Source organism: Trachemys scripta, chromosome 12 (genome assembly GCF_013100865.1).
Source record: "Trachemys scripta elegans isolate TJP31775 chromosome 12, CAS_Tse_1.0, whole genome shotgun sequence".
NCBI classification, from domain to species: domain Eukaryota; kingdom Metazoa; phylum Chordata; order Testudines; family Emydidae; genus Trachemys; species Trachemys scripta.
Window position 1 is genome coordinate 35,293,289 of NC_048309.1, and position 15,497 is coordinate 35,308,785.

Below are 15,497 nucleotides of genomic sequence, written 5' to 3' on the forward strand. Positions count from 1 at the left end.
GTTAAAAGATAAGAAACAAAGAGTAGGAATAAATGGTCAGTTTTCAGAATGAAGAGAGGTAAATACTGGTGTCCCCCAGGGGTCTGTACTGGGACCAGTCCTATTCAACATATTCATAAATGATCTGGGAAAAGGGGTAAACAGTAAGGTGTCAAAATTTGCAGATGATGCAAAACTACTCTAGATATTTAAGTCCCAGGCAGACTGTGAAGACCTACAAAGGGATCTCACAAAACTGGGTGACTGGGCAACAAAATGGCAGATGAAATTCAATGTTGATAAATGTGAAGTAATGCACATTGAAAAACATACAACTAGACATATAAAATGATGGGGTCTAAATTAACTGTTACCACTCAAGAAAGAGATCTTGGAATCATTGTTAGAATCATAGAATCATAGATGTCACTCAATGTGCAGTGGCAGTCAAAAATGCTAACAAGGCATTGGGAATCATTAGGAAAGGAATAGATAATAAGACAGAAAATATCATATTTCCTCTATATAAATCCATGGTACGCCCACATCTTGAATATGGCGTGCAGATCTGGTCGTCCCATAGCAAAAAAGATATATTGGAATTGGAAAAGTACAGAAAAGGGCAAAAAAATTATTATGGGTATGGAACAGCTTCCGTATGAGGAGAACAGCATGGAAAAGAGAAGACTAAGGGGGGATATGATAGTGGTCTATAAAATCATGACTGGTGTGGAGAAAGTGAATAAAGAAGTGTTATTTACTCCTTTTCATAAAACAAGGACTAGGGATCACCAAATGGAATTACTAGGCAGCAAGTTTAAAACAAAAAAAGGAAGTATTTCTTCACACAATGCACAGTCAACCTGTAGAACTCTTTGCTAGAGGATGTTCTAGAAGCCAAGACTATACCATGGTTCAGAAAAGAACTAGATAAGTTTATGGAGGATAGGTCCATCAATGGCTATTAGCCAGGATGGGCAGGGATGGTGTCCCTAGCCTCTGTTTGACAGAAGCTGGGAATGGGCGACAGGGGATGGATCACTTGATGATTACTTAGAATCATAGAATCATAGAATATCAGAGTTGGAAGGGACCTCAAGAGGTCATCTAGTCCAACCCCCTGCTCAAAGCAGGACCAATTCCCAGCTAAATCATCCCAGCCAGGGCTTTGTCAAGCCGGGCCTTAAAAACCTCCAAGGAAGGAGACTCCACCACCTCCCTAGGTAACGCATTCCAGTGTTTCACCACCCTCCTAGTGAAATAGTTTTTCCTGATATCCAACCTGGACCTCCCCCACTGCAACTTGAGACCATTGCTCCTTGTTCTGTCGTCTGCCACCACTGAGAACAGCCGAGCTCCATCCTCTTTGGAACCCCCCCTTCAGGTAGTTGAAGGCTGCTATCAAATCCCCCCTCATTCTTCTCTTCTGGAGACTAAACAATCCCAGTTCCCTCAGCCTCTCCTCATAAGTCATGTGCTCCAGACCCCTAATCATTATTGTTGCCCTCCGCTGGACTCTTTCCAATTTTTCCACATCCTTCTTGTAGTGTGGGCCCAAAACTGGACACAGTATTCCAGATAAGGCCTCACCAATGTCGAATAAAGGGGAACGATCACGTCCCTCAATCTGCTGGCAATGCCCCTACTTATACAGCCCAAAATGCCGTTAGCCTTCTTGGCAACAAGAGCACACTGTTGACTCATATCCAGCTTCTCGTCCACTGTGACCCCTAGGTCCTTTTCTGCAGAACTGCTACCTAGCCATTCAGTCCCTAGTCTGTAGCAGTGCATGGGATTCTTCCGTCCTAAGTGCAGGACTCTGCACTTGTCCTTGTTGAACCTCATCAGGTTTTTTTTCGGCCCAATCTTCTAATTTGTCTAGGTCCCTCTGTATCCGATCCCTACCCTCTAGTGTATCTACCACGCCTCCTAGTTTAGTGTCATCTGCAAACTTGCTGAGAGTGCAGTCCACACCATCCTCCAGATCATTAATAAAGATATTAAACAAAACCGGCCCCAGGACCGACCCTTGGGGCACTCCGCTTGAAACCGGCTGCCAACTAGACATGGAGCCATTGATCACTACCCGTTGAGCCCGATGATCTAGCCAGCTTTCTATCCACCTTACAGTCCATTCATCCGGCCCATACTTCTTTAACTTGGCGGCAAGAATACTGTGGGAGACCGTATCAAAAGCTTTGCTAAAGTCAAGGAATAACACATCCACTGCTTTCCCCTCATCCACAGAGCCAGTTATCTCATCATAGAAGGCAATTAGGTAGTCAGGCACGACTTCCCCTTCGTGAATCCATGCTGACTGTTCCTGATCACTTTCCTCTCCTCTAAATGTTTCATAATTGATTCCTTGAGGACCTGCTCCATGATTTTTCCAGGGACTGAGGTGAGGCTGACTGGCCTGTAGTTCCCCAGATCCTCCTTCTTCCCTTTTTTAAAGATGGGCACTACATTAGCCTTTTTCCAGTCATCTGGGACCTCTCCCGATCGCCATGAGTTTTCAAAAATAATGGCTAATGGCTCTGCAATCTCACCCGCCAACTCCTTTAGCACCCTCGGATGCAGCGCATCCAGCCCCATGGACTTGTGCACGTCCTGTTTTTCTAAATAGTCCCGAACCACTTCTTTCTCCACAGAGGGTTGGTCACCTTCTCCCCATGCTGTACTGCCCAGTGCAGCAGTCTGGGAGCTGACCTTGTTCGTGAAGACAGAGGCAAAAAAATAATTGATTACATTAGCTTTTTCCACATCCTCGGTCACTAGGTTGCCTCCCTCATTCAGTAAGGGGCCCACACTTTCCTTGATTTTCTTCTTGTTGCTAACATACCTGAAGAAACCCTTCTTGTTACTCTTAACATCTCTTGCTAACTGCAACTCCAAGTGTGATTTGGCCTTCCTGATTTCACTCCTGCACGCCTGAGCAATATTTTTATACTCCTCCCTGGTCATTTGTCCAATCTTCCACTTCTTGTAAGCTTCTTTTTTGCGTTTAAGATCAGCAAGGATTTCGCTGTTTAGCCAAGCTGGTCGCCTGCCATATTTACTATTCTTTCTACACATCGGGATGGTTTGTTCCTGCAACCTCAATAAGGATTCTTTAAAATACAGCCAGCTCTCCTGGACCCCTTTGCCCTTCATTTTATTCTCCCAGGGGATCCTGCCCGTCTGTTCCCTGAGGGAGTCAAAGTCTGCTTTTCTGAAGTCCAGGGTCCGTATTCTGCTGCTCTCCTTTCTTCCTTGTGTCAGGATCCTGAACTCGACCATCTCATGGTCACTGCCTCCCAGATTCCCATCCACTTTTGCTTCCCCTAATAGTTCTTCTCTGTTTGTGAGTAGCAGGTCAAGAAAAGCTTTGCCCCTAGTTGGTTCCTCCAGCACTTGCACCAGGAAATTGTCCCCTACACTATCCAAAAATTTCCTGGATTGCCTGTGCACCGCTGTATTGCTCTCCCAGCAGATATCAGGGTGATTAAAGTCTCCCATGAGAACCAGGGCCTGCGATCTAGCAACTTCTGCTAGTTGCCAGAAGAAAGCCTCGTCCACCTCATCCCCCTGGTCTGGTGGTCTATAGCAGACTCCAACCACGACATCACCCTTGTTGCTCACACTTCTCAACTTTATCCAGAGACTCTCAGGTTTTTCTGCAGTTTCATACCGGAGCTCTGAGCAGTCATACTCCTCTCTTACATACAACGCAACTCCCCCACCTTTTCTGCCCTGCCTGTCCTTCCTGAACAGTTTATATCCATCCATGACAGTACTCCAGTCGTGAGTTATCCCACCAAGTCTCTGTTATTCCAATCACATCATAGTTCCCTGACTGTGCCAGGACTTCCAGTTCTCCCTGCTTGTTTCCCAGGCTTCTTGCATTTGTGTATAGGCACTTAAGATAACTCATCGATCGTCCCTCTTTCTCAGCATGAGACAGGAGTCCTCCCCTCTTGCGCTCTCCTGCTTGTGCTTCCTCCCAGGATCCCATTTCCCCACTTACCTCAGGGCTTTGGTCTCCTTCCCCCAGTGAACCTAGTTTAAAGCCCTCCTCACTAGGTTAGCCAGCCTGCTGGCGAAGATGCTCTTCCCTCTCTTCGTTAGGTGGAGCCCGTCTCTGCCTAGCACTCCTTCTTGGAACACCATCCCATGGTCGAAGAATCCAAAGCCTTCTCTCCGACACCACCTGCGTAGCCATTCGTTGACTTCCACGATTCGACGGTCTCTACCCCGGCCTTTTCCTTGCACAGGGAGGATGGACGAGAACACCACTTGCACCTCAAACTCCTTTATCCTTCTTCCAAGAGCCACGTAGTCTGCAGTGATCCGCTCAAGGTCATTCTTGGCAGTATCATTGGTGCCCACGTGGAGAAGCAGGAAGGGGTAGCGATCCGAGGGCTTGATGAGTCTCGGCAGTCTCTCAGTCACATCGTGTATCCTAGCTCCTGGCAAGCAGCAGACCTCTCGGTTTTCCCGGTCGGGGCGGCAGATAGATGACTCAGTCCCCCTGAGGAGGGAGTCCCCGACCTCCACCACCCTCCTCCTCCTCTTGGGAGTGGTGGTCATGGAACCCCCATCCTTAGGACAGTGCATCTTTTGCCTTCCAATCGGTGGAGTCTCCTTCTGCTCCCTTCCCTCAGATGGGTCATCTAGTCCATTCTCCGCATTAGTACCTGTAGAGAGAACATGGAAACGATTGCTCACCTGTATTTCCATTGCTGGTACATGGACGCTCCTCTTTCTCCTTCTGGAGGTCACATGCTGCCAAACCTCCTCACAATCCTTCTGTCCCTGCTGCGCCTGCTCTGAATCTCCAGAACATTGCGGCCGTAGAAGCATCTCCTGACGTCTGTCCAGGAAATCTTCATTTTCCCTTATGCAACTCAGAGTCGACACTCATTTCTCCAGCCCTCGAACCTTCTCTTCCAATATGGCGACCAGCTTGCACTTTGTACAGACAAAGTCGCTTCTGTCCTGTGGAAGAAAGACAAACATAGCACAACCTGTGCAGGTTACAACAGCTGATCGCTCACCTTCCATATCACCGTCCTCTTAAGAGCTTCCTCAACTGTTGCAGAAACTACTCAGAGAAACCTGCAGATGAAAGCCTCGGTGCGCTCTCCCCACGCGAACTCCCAGGCAAACTCCCGCTGTTAGCCTCTGCTGTTCGCCGCTCAGCTGGTTCGCAGCTGACTGCCCTTATATACCAGTCAGGCCCACTCAAGGCCCACCTGGAACAAAGCACTCCCAATTCACACTTTTCAAACAAACAAGCAAGCAAGCAATCAAGCACACGGTCAAACTGACCAACTGTCCCAGCAGCAGGCACTCAGATACTCACCAACACAGCCCCCCTAATGCAGCACTTAGCGTACCTCCTCTTGGCCAGCTCCCAGGCAAACTCCCGCTGTTAGCCTCTGGTTCATTCCCTCTGGGGCACCTGGTATTGGCCACTGTCGGAAGGCAGTATACTGGGCTAGATGGACCTTTGATCTGACCCAGTCTGGCCATTCTTATGTTCTCATACTGCAGTGGTTTGCAGATGGCGATGTATCGGTGATACACCATGACAGAGCGTAAGGCAAGCTCAGATGTAGCAAAGAAAACAAAGAGAAAGTCTTGGGCAATGCATCCAGAATAATAAATTGATATTCTGCTTGTTGGGAAATTGGCCGTGGATTTGGGGAGTATGACAGATATGTGGCAAAGGTCTATGAAGGACAAGCTGACCAGGAAAAAGTACATCAGAGAGTGAAGATGATGTTTGTGGGCTACAACTGTGATGATAAGACGATTCCCCACCAGGGCTCCCAGGTAAACAAAGTGCAAAATCTGCAGCTCCTGAACATCAGAGAATCCCAGGAGAAGGAACTCAGTCACGGGGGTTCAACTGGACCTTTTCTTCCCCAGTAACTTGCGTGATGCCTGTGGAGGGAAGGAGAGGGGTGAAGGTTGGGATTTGAGTGGCAGAGGGAACGGCCCTGGTGCAATGCTGCAGGCCCATTTTTACATGGTTAATTCACATTAGTTGCCAATACAGCAGAGAGATTGAATCAAAATGAAAGGCCGGATTCCCACCTGGTTCAAATCAGCGCCATTCCAGCGGGGTCAATGGGTCAGATTCCCAGCTGGTGACCTCAGGAGGTCATCTAGTCCAACTACCTGCTCAAAGCAGGACCAACGCCAACTAAATCATCCCAGCCAGGGCTTTGTCAATCCAAGTCTTAAAAAGCTCTAAGGATGGAGATTCCACCACCTGCCTAGGTAACCCATTCCAGTGCTTCACCACCCTCCTAGTGAAATAGTGTTTCCTAATATCCAACCTAGACCTCCCCCACTACAACTTGAGACTATTGCTCCTTGTTCTGTCATCTGCCACCACTGAGAATAGCTGAGCTCCATCCTCTATGGAACTCCCCTTCAGGTAGTGGAAGGCTGCTATTAAATCTCCCCTCACTCTTCTCTTCTGCAGACTAAATAAGCCCAGTTCCCTCAGCCTCTCCTCATAAGTCATGTGCCACAGCCCCCTGATCATTTTTGTTGCCCGCCGCTGGACTCTCTCCAATTTGTGCACGTCCCTTCTTTTTTGGGGGACCCAAAACTGGAAGCAATACTCCAGATATGGCCTCACCTATGCCAAATAGAGGGGAATAATCACTTCCCTCGATCTGCTGGCAATGCTCCTACTAATGCAGCCCAATATACCATTAGCCTTCTTGGCAACAAGGGCACATTGCTGACTCATATCCAACTTCTCATCCACTGTAATCTCCAGGTCCTTTTCTGCAGAACTGCAGTTTAGTCAGTCGGTCCCCACCCTGTAGCAATGCATGAGATTCTTCCGTCCTGAGTACAGAACTCTGCACTTGTTCTTGTTGAACCTCATCAGATTTCTTTTGGCCCAATCCTCCAATTTTTCTAGGTCACTCTGGACCCTATCTCTACCTTCAGCATATCTACCTCTTCCCCCAGCTTAGTGTCATCTGTGAACTTGCTGAGGGTGCACTCCATCCCATTATCCAGTTCATTAATAAAGATGTTGAAGAAAACTGGCCCCAGGACCGACCCCTGGGGCACTCCGCTTGATACTGGCTGCCAGTTAGACATGGAGCCATTGATCACTACCCATTGAGCCCGACAGTCTAGCCAGCTTTCTATCCATCTTATAGTCCATTCATCCAATCCATACTTTTTTAACTTGCTGGCAAGAATACTGTTGGAGACCGTATCAAAAGCTTTGCTAAAGTCAAGATAAATCATGACCACTGCTTTCCCCATATCCACAGAGCCAGTTATCTCATCATAGAAAGCAATCAGGTTGGTCAGGCATGACTTGCCCTTGGTGAATCCATGTTGACTATTCCTGATCACCTTCCTTTCCTCCAAGTGCTTGAAAATGGTTTTCTTGAGGACCTGCTCCAGGATTTTTCCAGGGACTGAGGTGAGGCTGACCGGTCTGTAGTTCCCGGGGTTCTCCTTCTTCCCTTTTTTAAAGATGGGCACTATATTTGCCTTTTTCCAATCGTCCGGAACCTCTCCCGATCGCCATGAGTTTTCAAAGATAATGGCCAATGGCTCTGCAATCACATCAGCCAACTCCCTCAGCACCCTCAGATGCATTAGATCTGGACCTGTGGACTTGTGCATGTCCAGCTTTTGATACCTAGTTGTGTGTTTGTTCCTGTGTTGGAGCATCTCATTGCATAATCCCACCCTCCGATTTTCTTGCCCATGGAAGATTCTAGAGCTATGGTCCCTCTCTATCATCATTCCCAAATCCAGGGGCAGTTCCCGCCGGTTGAGTTCTTATTCCAGATGGGTTGCCCAAATCTTTTTCCTCTGCTTTAGCAGGAATTTGCCTCACTGACCCTCACAGTCAAACACAAATCTGTTTTTATGACAAAATGATATTATAGTTAAGTCAAGGACTGGGTCTATCCTTTCTCAGATGTGACTAGACCAGTGGTCCCCAAACTGTGGGGCATGCCCCTCTAGAGGTTGTGGAGGAACATTCAGGGGGGCACAGCAGGGCCTGGTCCAGCCCCTATGGTGGGGAGGGGAGTGAGTGAATGGCTATCCAACTACAGAAACAGTTTCTCCTCCCTTGGTGTTCACACCTCAACTGCTAGCAGAGCACCTCACCCTCCCTGATTGAACTAACCTCGTTATCTCCACACTGATATATACCTGCCTCTGGAGATTTCCATTACTTGCATCTGAAGAAGTGAGGTNTGATATATACCTGCCTCTGGAGATTTCCATTACTTGCATCTGAAGAAGTGAGGTTCTGACCCACAAAAGCTTATGCTCCCAGTACTTCTGTTAGTCTCAAAGGTGCCACAGGACCCTCTGTTGCTTGTTAGGATATAGATATTCAGGCCTGTCTTTAAGAATTTAGGTGTATTGTTATCACTTAGCTAGTTATAGAGATATAAAAGAAAGAATTAAAATCACTCTCTGTATGTGTAAGGACAGTCTGAGGCTCTGTTCTTAGGCTAAGGCCTTTGGCTAAGCAGCAGAGGCAGCCATAAGCTGAGAAGTGAACGGTCACATCCTCACATTCCAAACTAGTCACATGGAAATAAGGTGCTATTGGGCTGTTAGGAATCCAATCCTGTCCTGATATTCCGATCACCTCCAGAGAAAGGAAAGAGCCTAGAAGATGTAAAAGGAAACTTAGTGTGACAGCATCCTGTCTGGCAAGAACTCACTTATCAATAGCTGGGATGTAAAATCCTCACTTCTGTATTGTTTTGTATGTTTATTTGCATGGTCTCTGTCTGGTTTTGTAATTGTTTCTGTCTGGTGTATAATTAATTTTGTTGGGTGTAAACCAATTAAGGTGGTGGAATATAATTGGTTAAATAACCATGTTACAGTATGTTAGGATTGGTTAGTTAAATTTCAGTAAAATGATTGGTTAACGTATAGCTAAGTAAAACTCAAGTTTTACTTTATAGTCTGCAGTCAATCAGGAAGTAAGGGGGTGGAATGGGAACAGGGACTGGGGTGGGGGAATTGGGATCATGTTTTGCTAAGGAGAGAATGGGAACAGGGAATGGAAACAAGAACGGGGACACAGGCAAGGCTCTGTGGTGTCAGAGCTGGAAAGGGGGACACTAAGGAAGGAAACCGGAATCATGCTTGCTGAAAATTCACCCCAATAAACATCAAATTGTTTGCACCTTTGAACTTCGGGTTTTGTTGCTCTCTGTTCATGCGAGAAGGACCAGAGAAGTGAGAGGGTAAAGAAATAACCCCCCTAACAGTGAGCACCATCCAGACCTGCTCTGCCCCCAGCTCCAGCCTCGGCTTCCACCTCTGGCCCCAGCTCCGATCCAAGCCCCAGCCCCAGCCCCACTCCCAGCCTCAGCACCTGGTCATGGCTCCACTCCCAGCCCCGCTCCCGACCCCAGAATCACCGCCAGCCCCTTCCCCTTTACCCCATCTGTCTCCCCGCTGAGCTGCAGCCCCGCTCCTGGCCCCAGAACCTCCTCCAGCCCTTCCCCATTGCCCCTGTCTGCCCCCTTGCTGAGCTGCGTCCCCGCTCCTGGCCCCAGCTCCCAGGGGCGCATGTAATGGGCCTTTACCACCTACACCAAGGTTATTACTAGGCTTTGCAGACATTGATTTTTGTTCTTTTATAACTGCGACAGATGATATCAGTGTTTATTTTTCACATTTTTTCCATTTTGTATCTATTTTAATGTTCACAATTGTAGGAAATTATGGGGACGGGGTCAGACAATAGCTACTTAATGACAGGAGATGTTGAGATTCAGCAAGCTGAAATTTTATCATCATTGAAACACAAATTATCAACCTCATACGTCAAAAGGAAGTGGCTCTAAGAAATGCTCAGGCAGTACTTTTCTTACTTTGCCTGTCTGTACATTTTGCTGATTATCGATGGAAATATTTGTTGTCGGCTGGCGTATGTGCAGCGCAACTCAAGTTTGTCGACATTTAACCAATTAAAACCTGATCCTTCCAAGCCCACCTATAATACAATGACAGCAGATAAGTAACTTCCACCCTGTTTATGTCACTACCGAGTTTAGCCCAGAGTCTCTGGGCCAGAACCTCATCAGCATTACACTGCTGATTGATGTGAATGGAGCTACTCTACATTGGCGCTGGTCCAGCTGAGCTGAGAAATCTGACCCTCGCAGCTCTGCCCCACTCTAGGGTGCTCTTAGCCAAATCTGGAACTTTGGCATTGTTAGGTCGATGTAGTGGCTGACTTACCACAGTGGAAGCACCATTCTAATGTAGACACTGACTGGCACTTACTAGGTCGACGTAAGCTGCCTTGCTTACGTCTGGGTGCACATATTCAGCTCATGGAAACTGGCATAGCTCTATAGCACTCTGCCAATTCATGCCAGCCGGGGATCAGGCCCCTTGATTCCAGTAAAATGATTTACACGCCGGCTGGAGATCTGTCCCATTGACTCCAGTGATGCAATGGCTGATTTAGACGCCCTCGGGATCCAGCCCTTGGGATCCTTTCAATCTCTTCGACATGCCCACAACCAAAGGGAATTCAACATTTTAAAAAATAGCATGCAGCTTTGGATCTGCAGCCAAAGGAACCTTTTATCTTAGTGTTTTCTGCAGAAAGAAAGAACATAAATTGGGCCATTCATCCCCATAGAGATTGAAGATCAGCTACAGAAAACCTCCAATACACTGAGGTTCTCCCAGTGGGAATGAATCGCTCCACCACCATTAGAAGTTATGCTGTAATTAATCCCCAGGGACTAAGAGCTAGGAAAGAGCAGACAGGTTGGGAACTTTTGACTCTTCCTCGGTTCAGTTTCACAGGCAAAAAAAAAAATGCGGATTGGAACGAGTGTAATGGGCTAGATCCCCAGGTGGTGTAAATTGAGGTAGCTCCATGGACACCAATGGGCCAAATCCCAGCTGGTGTAAATAGCCCTGGATACTCAGAAGTCAATGGAACTGTATCAATTTACAGCAGTCCAGGACCTGGCTCTTAGTTTTCAGTTTTTGTCTCTGGGTACCTCTGAGTGACCAACTTCAAGCAGTCTGAGCTATGGGTTCCTCTGGTGGCTGCATCCCAAGAGCTGCTGACGTGATGCAGGAGAACAACATCTCTGTGCCCCTCTCCCCAGAGGTCATTAAATGGTGTTAACGAAGCAACAGGCTGTTCCAGGAGACCTGAGGTTATGGAGGTTTATTTCTGCAACCTCCTGGGATTGCCTTTGAGCATCAGCCCTGCCTTGTTTTTAGCCAAGGGTCCTTCCAGGAATGCAGCCATTGTGTGAGATCCAGGGCGGGTGCTGCTCCCTAACTGGGGGGTTAGGGGCGGCTAGGGCACGTTGTCAGGGTGCTTTGCTCAGAGGTGAGATCAAAGCTGGGCTCATGGTCCTGGAGACCGGATTCAGCTATGTAGCCCCAGAGCAGGGACATCCTGAGCTATGTCCGCGTCCGAAGCCTGCACAAGCCAGGATCAGTTCTAAAGTTGGGAGGGGCATCAGTCCCAGTTCGTCCTTCACCTCTCAGCCAAGCCTGCCCAAGCAGGGGAGCAGGGAGCCCCTGTCTGTGGAGTGGATCCCGGTCTGCTAGGAACTGCAGAGAGACCCAGCAACTCAGGACATCGAGGGATGGGACAGGGCAATGGCAGCTGGATAATACACTGATGGATGCTAGATAGATACCATCCAAACAATTCTGATACTTGAGAATCGAATGCATGGCAAGCTGAGACGAATTCCACAGTAAGTTTGCTATTTCAGGTATAGATTTGCGGGGATTCATATACAGGGATATTGAAGAACATAAATGTGAAATTACAATCTGAACTCCTTTAGATTTTAGTGTCAATTTAATGAAGATATCTGCTGCTGGCCAGAATTGTTTTCCCTCTCTGGAAAATTATGAATTTTTACCATAAACGCTGAACGTGAGTTTTTTTCCCCCATGGTTTTTGGAGAATTCAGCCAAAAACTTGAAATTCTAAGCTGAAAACCAAGGATTTCTTTCTTTCCAAGAATAATCCAAATTTTTCAGGAAAGCAGACTGAGTCTTTGTTTAGCTGAACACCCAAATTTCCATCAAAAATAAATAAATTGACAGTTAGCTTAAAAAAGGGAAGGTACAGGGATGATTTGGCCACAGTCTATAAGTATCTACATGAAGAATATAAATTGCAGATCAGGTCTAAGTAAATGATGCCATGTGAATTATCTATCCTCTCTCAGTAAGTAACCCCCATGTTACATGTGGGGAAATGGAGGCACAGAGAGTTACGTATCTGGGCTTAGATCACAGGACCTCCAGTCTCTTGATCACCTCTCTAGCCCCTGTTGCCTGGCTGCACTTGTTTAGGTTGGGATCCTGAAGGGAGCCTAAGGGAGTTAGGAGCCCAAGATGTATGTGCCTTACTCCCTTAGGCTCCTTTGCAACCCCCAGCCTTCATTTTCTGAAATTCCAGAGAAGCCCAGGACTTGTAAATTAACAAGACAGACACAGGGCCAGGATTACAAAGGGGTTTAGGTACCTAAAGCTGGAAATAGATGCCAAATGGGATTTACAGTAGCACCTAAGCCAGTTAGGTGCCTAACTCCCATTGAATATCCATGGGATTTAGCCACCTAAATTTAGCTTTGATCAATCCCAGTAGGTACCTTTCTCCATCTTTAGGTGCCCAAATCCCTTTGGAATCCTGGCCCACAGATAATACAGAAACCGGGCTGGAGTCAGAGCACCCGGTAGGCCCTGTGCTATGCAGGGGGTGAGACTAGAAGATCATACTGCCCCATTTTGGCTTGAAATTCCATGAATTCACACCATTTTGCCTCTGGGGCTCTGCTTCTGAGCTGTGCAGGGCTCCAGGGAGTGATTCCCTGCAAGCTCTTTGAAAATAGACAAGGATAGACAGCCTTCTCTGTCAGTCCTTTAATGTCAGTGAAGTGCAAAGTCAGCTCCATACAGCTCATCTGCAGAGAGCAACAGGTTTCAGTCAAATTCTGTCCATTCATTCTCAGAGTGAAAGCCCGTCTATCTTGATCCTGCCCAAGGACATAGAGAAGGTCAATTGGACAGAACCTAGATCTCCTGCTCTAGCCTCATCTCCTCTGTCCCACACTGCTGCCAGCTGAACACCAATGCTGTACACAGGTGTTCAGAACAGACACATAGTCAAACTCCTCCCTAACCGAGACACAAGTACAGCTGTTGTTTGTCCCCCGCTGCTCCTACTGGGAGGTTGTCCCGGACCCTCCCTCCTCTGGTGGGGACAAACCTGCTTCCCACCTCCAGCCCAAATTGACTCCTGGCCAGTTTATCCCCATTTGTTCCTGGGCCAGTGTAACACAGAACATCGGTGGGCGGGATCAAAGCTGGGCTCTCTGAAGCTTACTGCATGAGCCACTACTGCATGAGCTAAAAGCCATGTGCCTGTTAGCTAAGACTGTAGAGCAGACTCAATAATCTCTCTCTAGGTGGTCTCGGTGCCAATAGATGGGACAGAACACCCCACCCAGGAGCTGTGTGGGTTACACCAGCATTGTCCCTTTAGCATCAGTAGCTCTTCTCCCTGCCTGCTGTTTACCCCCCATCTATGTGTAGGGAGCGATCACATCCCCTCTCTGCCAGCATTTTGCTTGGCTAAACAGGCCAAATCCTTTCAGGCTCTGTCTACACTACAAGTTAGGGCTGCGATTGACACTTGTCTGAACGCGGGGGGCTCCCCGGCTCTCCACTGGCACAATAGGATGGCCACTGGTCCTAAGATTGTTGGGCTTTGGGTTGTAATTCATTCCATATTTTATGAAAATTTTATGAAAATTTTATGAAGCCACATCTCAGAGCAGATTGCTGGGTTAGTGGGAACAGACACCATCTGCTGACCACAAGGGAGGTGCAACAATTGACACTGGGGGCACAATGCAGCTCTAATGGTGTGATTGTCAGAGGTGACCTGACCTTTGTCTGTGTCCTTCTCCCCACTTCCCCTCACCGCCGCCAGGCAGCCCAGGGCGTCCTAAGAAGGAAAATGTCCAACCGAACCAGCATGACCGAGTTCCTTCTCCTGGGATTCTCTGAGGTTTGGGAGCTGCAGATTTTACACTTCCTGCTGTTTCTAGGGATTTACCTGGTTGCCCTGACAGGGAATCTCCTTGTTATCACCCTTGTAGTGCTCGACCCCCTCCTTCATACCCCCATGTACTTTTTCCTGGTGAATCTGTCCATCCTAGACCTCGGCTCCATCTCCCTCACTGTTCCCAAGTCCATGGCCAATTCCCTGTTGAACACCAGGTCGATTTCTTATGCTGGATGTGTCACCCAAGTCTTTCTCTTCATCTTCTTCACCGCGGTTGACTTTGGTTTTCTCACCATCATGGCCTACGACCGGTATGTCGCCATCTGCAAGCCACTGCACTATGAGACTATAATGAACAGGAGAGCTTGTGTCCAAATGGCAGCCAGTGCCTGGATCACTGGGGTTCTCCTTTCTACACTGCACACCGGGAACACATTTGCAATAACTTTCTGTGGAGGCAACACGGTGGGTCAGTTCTACTGTGAAATCCCCCAGCTCCTCAAGCTCACCTGCTCCGACCTGTACCTTGGTGAAGTTGGGGTTATTTCCTTTAACGTATTCTTAGGCATAAGCTGCTTTGGTTTCATAATTGTGTCGTATGTTCAGATCTTCAAAACGGTGATGAGAATCCCCTCTGGGCAGGGCCGGCATAAAGCCTTCTCCACCTGCCTGCCTCACCTCACTGTGGTCTCCTTGTTACTTTGTACTGCTGTTTTTGCTTACGTAAACCCCGCCTCCAGTTCTCCATCAGGGCAGGTTCTTGTGGTGGGTGTACTTTATTCTGTGGTGCCTCCAATGATGAATCCCATCATCTACAGTGTGAGGAATAAGGCAATCAAAGGTGCCTTGAAGAAACTGACTGGGTGGAGGTTATTCACCAAGAACACAATGTCTGGCTTTCTCCCATGACCATGGTTTCATTCTGTGTTTCCTTAAAGATATAATCAAATGATGACATTATTGTCTCCATTGGAAGGTGATGTGCAATCTTATCTATACAAAATGCTGTGTTTACTCTGGTAATAATCTAGACTGAGATCACTGAAGTCAGTGGAGTTACTCTAGCTTTACACCATTGTAAATTAGATAAGAATTGATTGATCGATCAATAGGTCTATAAAGGGTAAAAAAAAAACACCTTTGTTAACACAGAGTTAAGGTTGCCCAGTGGTAGTTCAGAGCCTTCCAGAATATTAAGTTTAAACAAAACTTAAACTTTGGAAAGCCAAGAAATACAGAATGAAGATACATGCTCACACAACCTTAACTCTGCCCCACCAGGAGCTGACAATAGCCCCTGGGAATTAGCTGAATTAAACTCAAGCTACATTTATTGTCTTAGCTGTAGCAGATTTGAAGGGTAGTCTGTTTGTGAGATGAGGAGATCTGGGTCTGAGTCCCCCATGTGTGTGATCAAAGGGAAGAGGTGCATGTGTCCCTTGAG

The 15,497-nt window shown here is 47.4% G+C and overlaps 1 protein-coding gene across 1 annotated transcript; it reads left to right on the plus strand.

The window, feature by feature from the left end:
- Positions 1-14,005: 14,005 nt before the first annotated feature.
- On the plus strand, positions 14,006-14,962 carry LOC117885363 (olfactory receptor 14A16-like). Its single transcript, XM_034786677.1, has one exon. It carries the CDS (start codon positions 14,006-14,008, stop codon positions 14,960-14,962), a length of 957 nt encoding a protein of 318 aa, XP_034642568.1.
- The last annotated feature ends 535 nt before the right edge of the window (positions 14,963-15,497 follow it).

What these genes read in the sequence shown, in the direction of transcription:
- LOC117885363 (XM_034786677.1), top strand. Translation starts at nt 14,006, where the DNA reads ATGTCCAACCGAACCAGCATGACCGAGTTCCTTCTCCTGGGATTCTCT.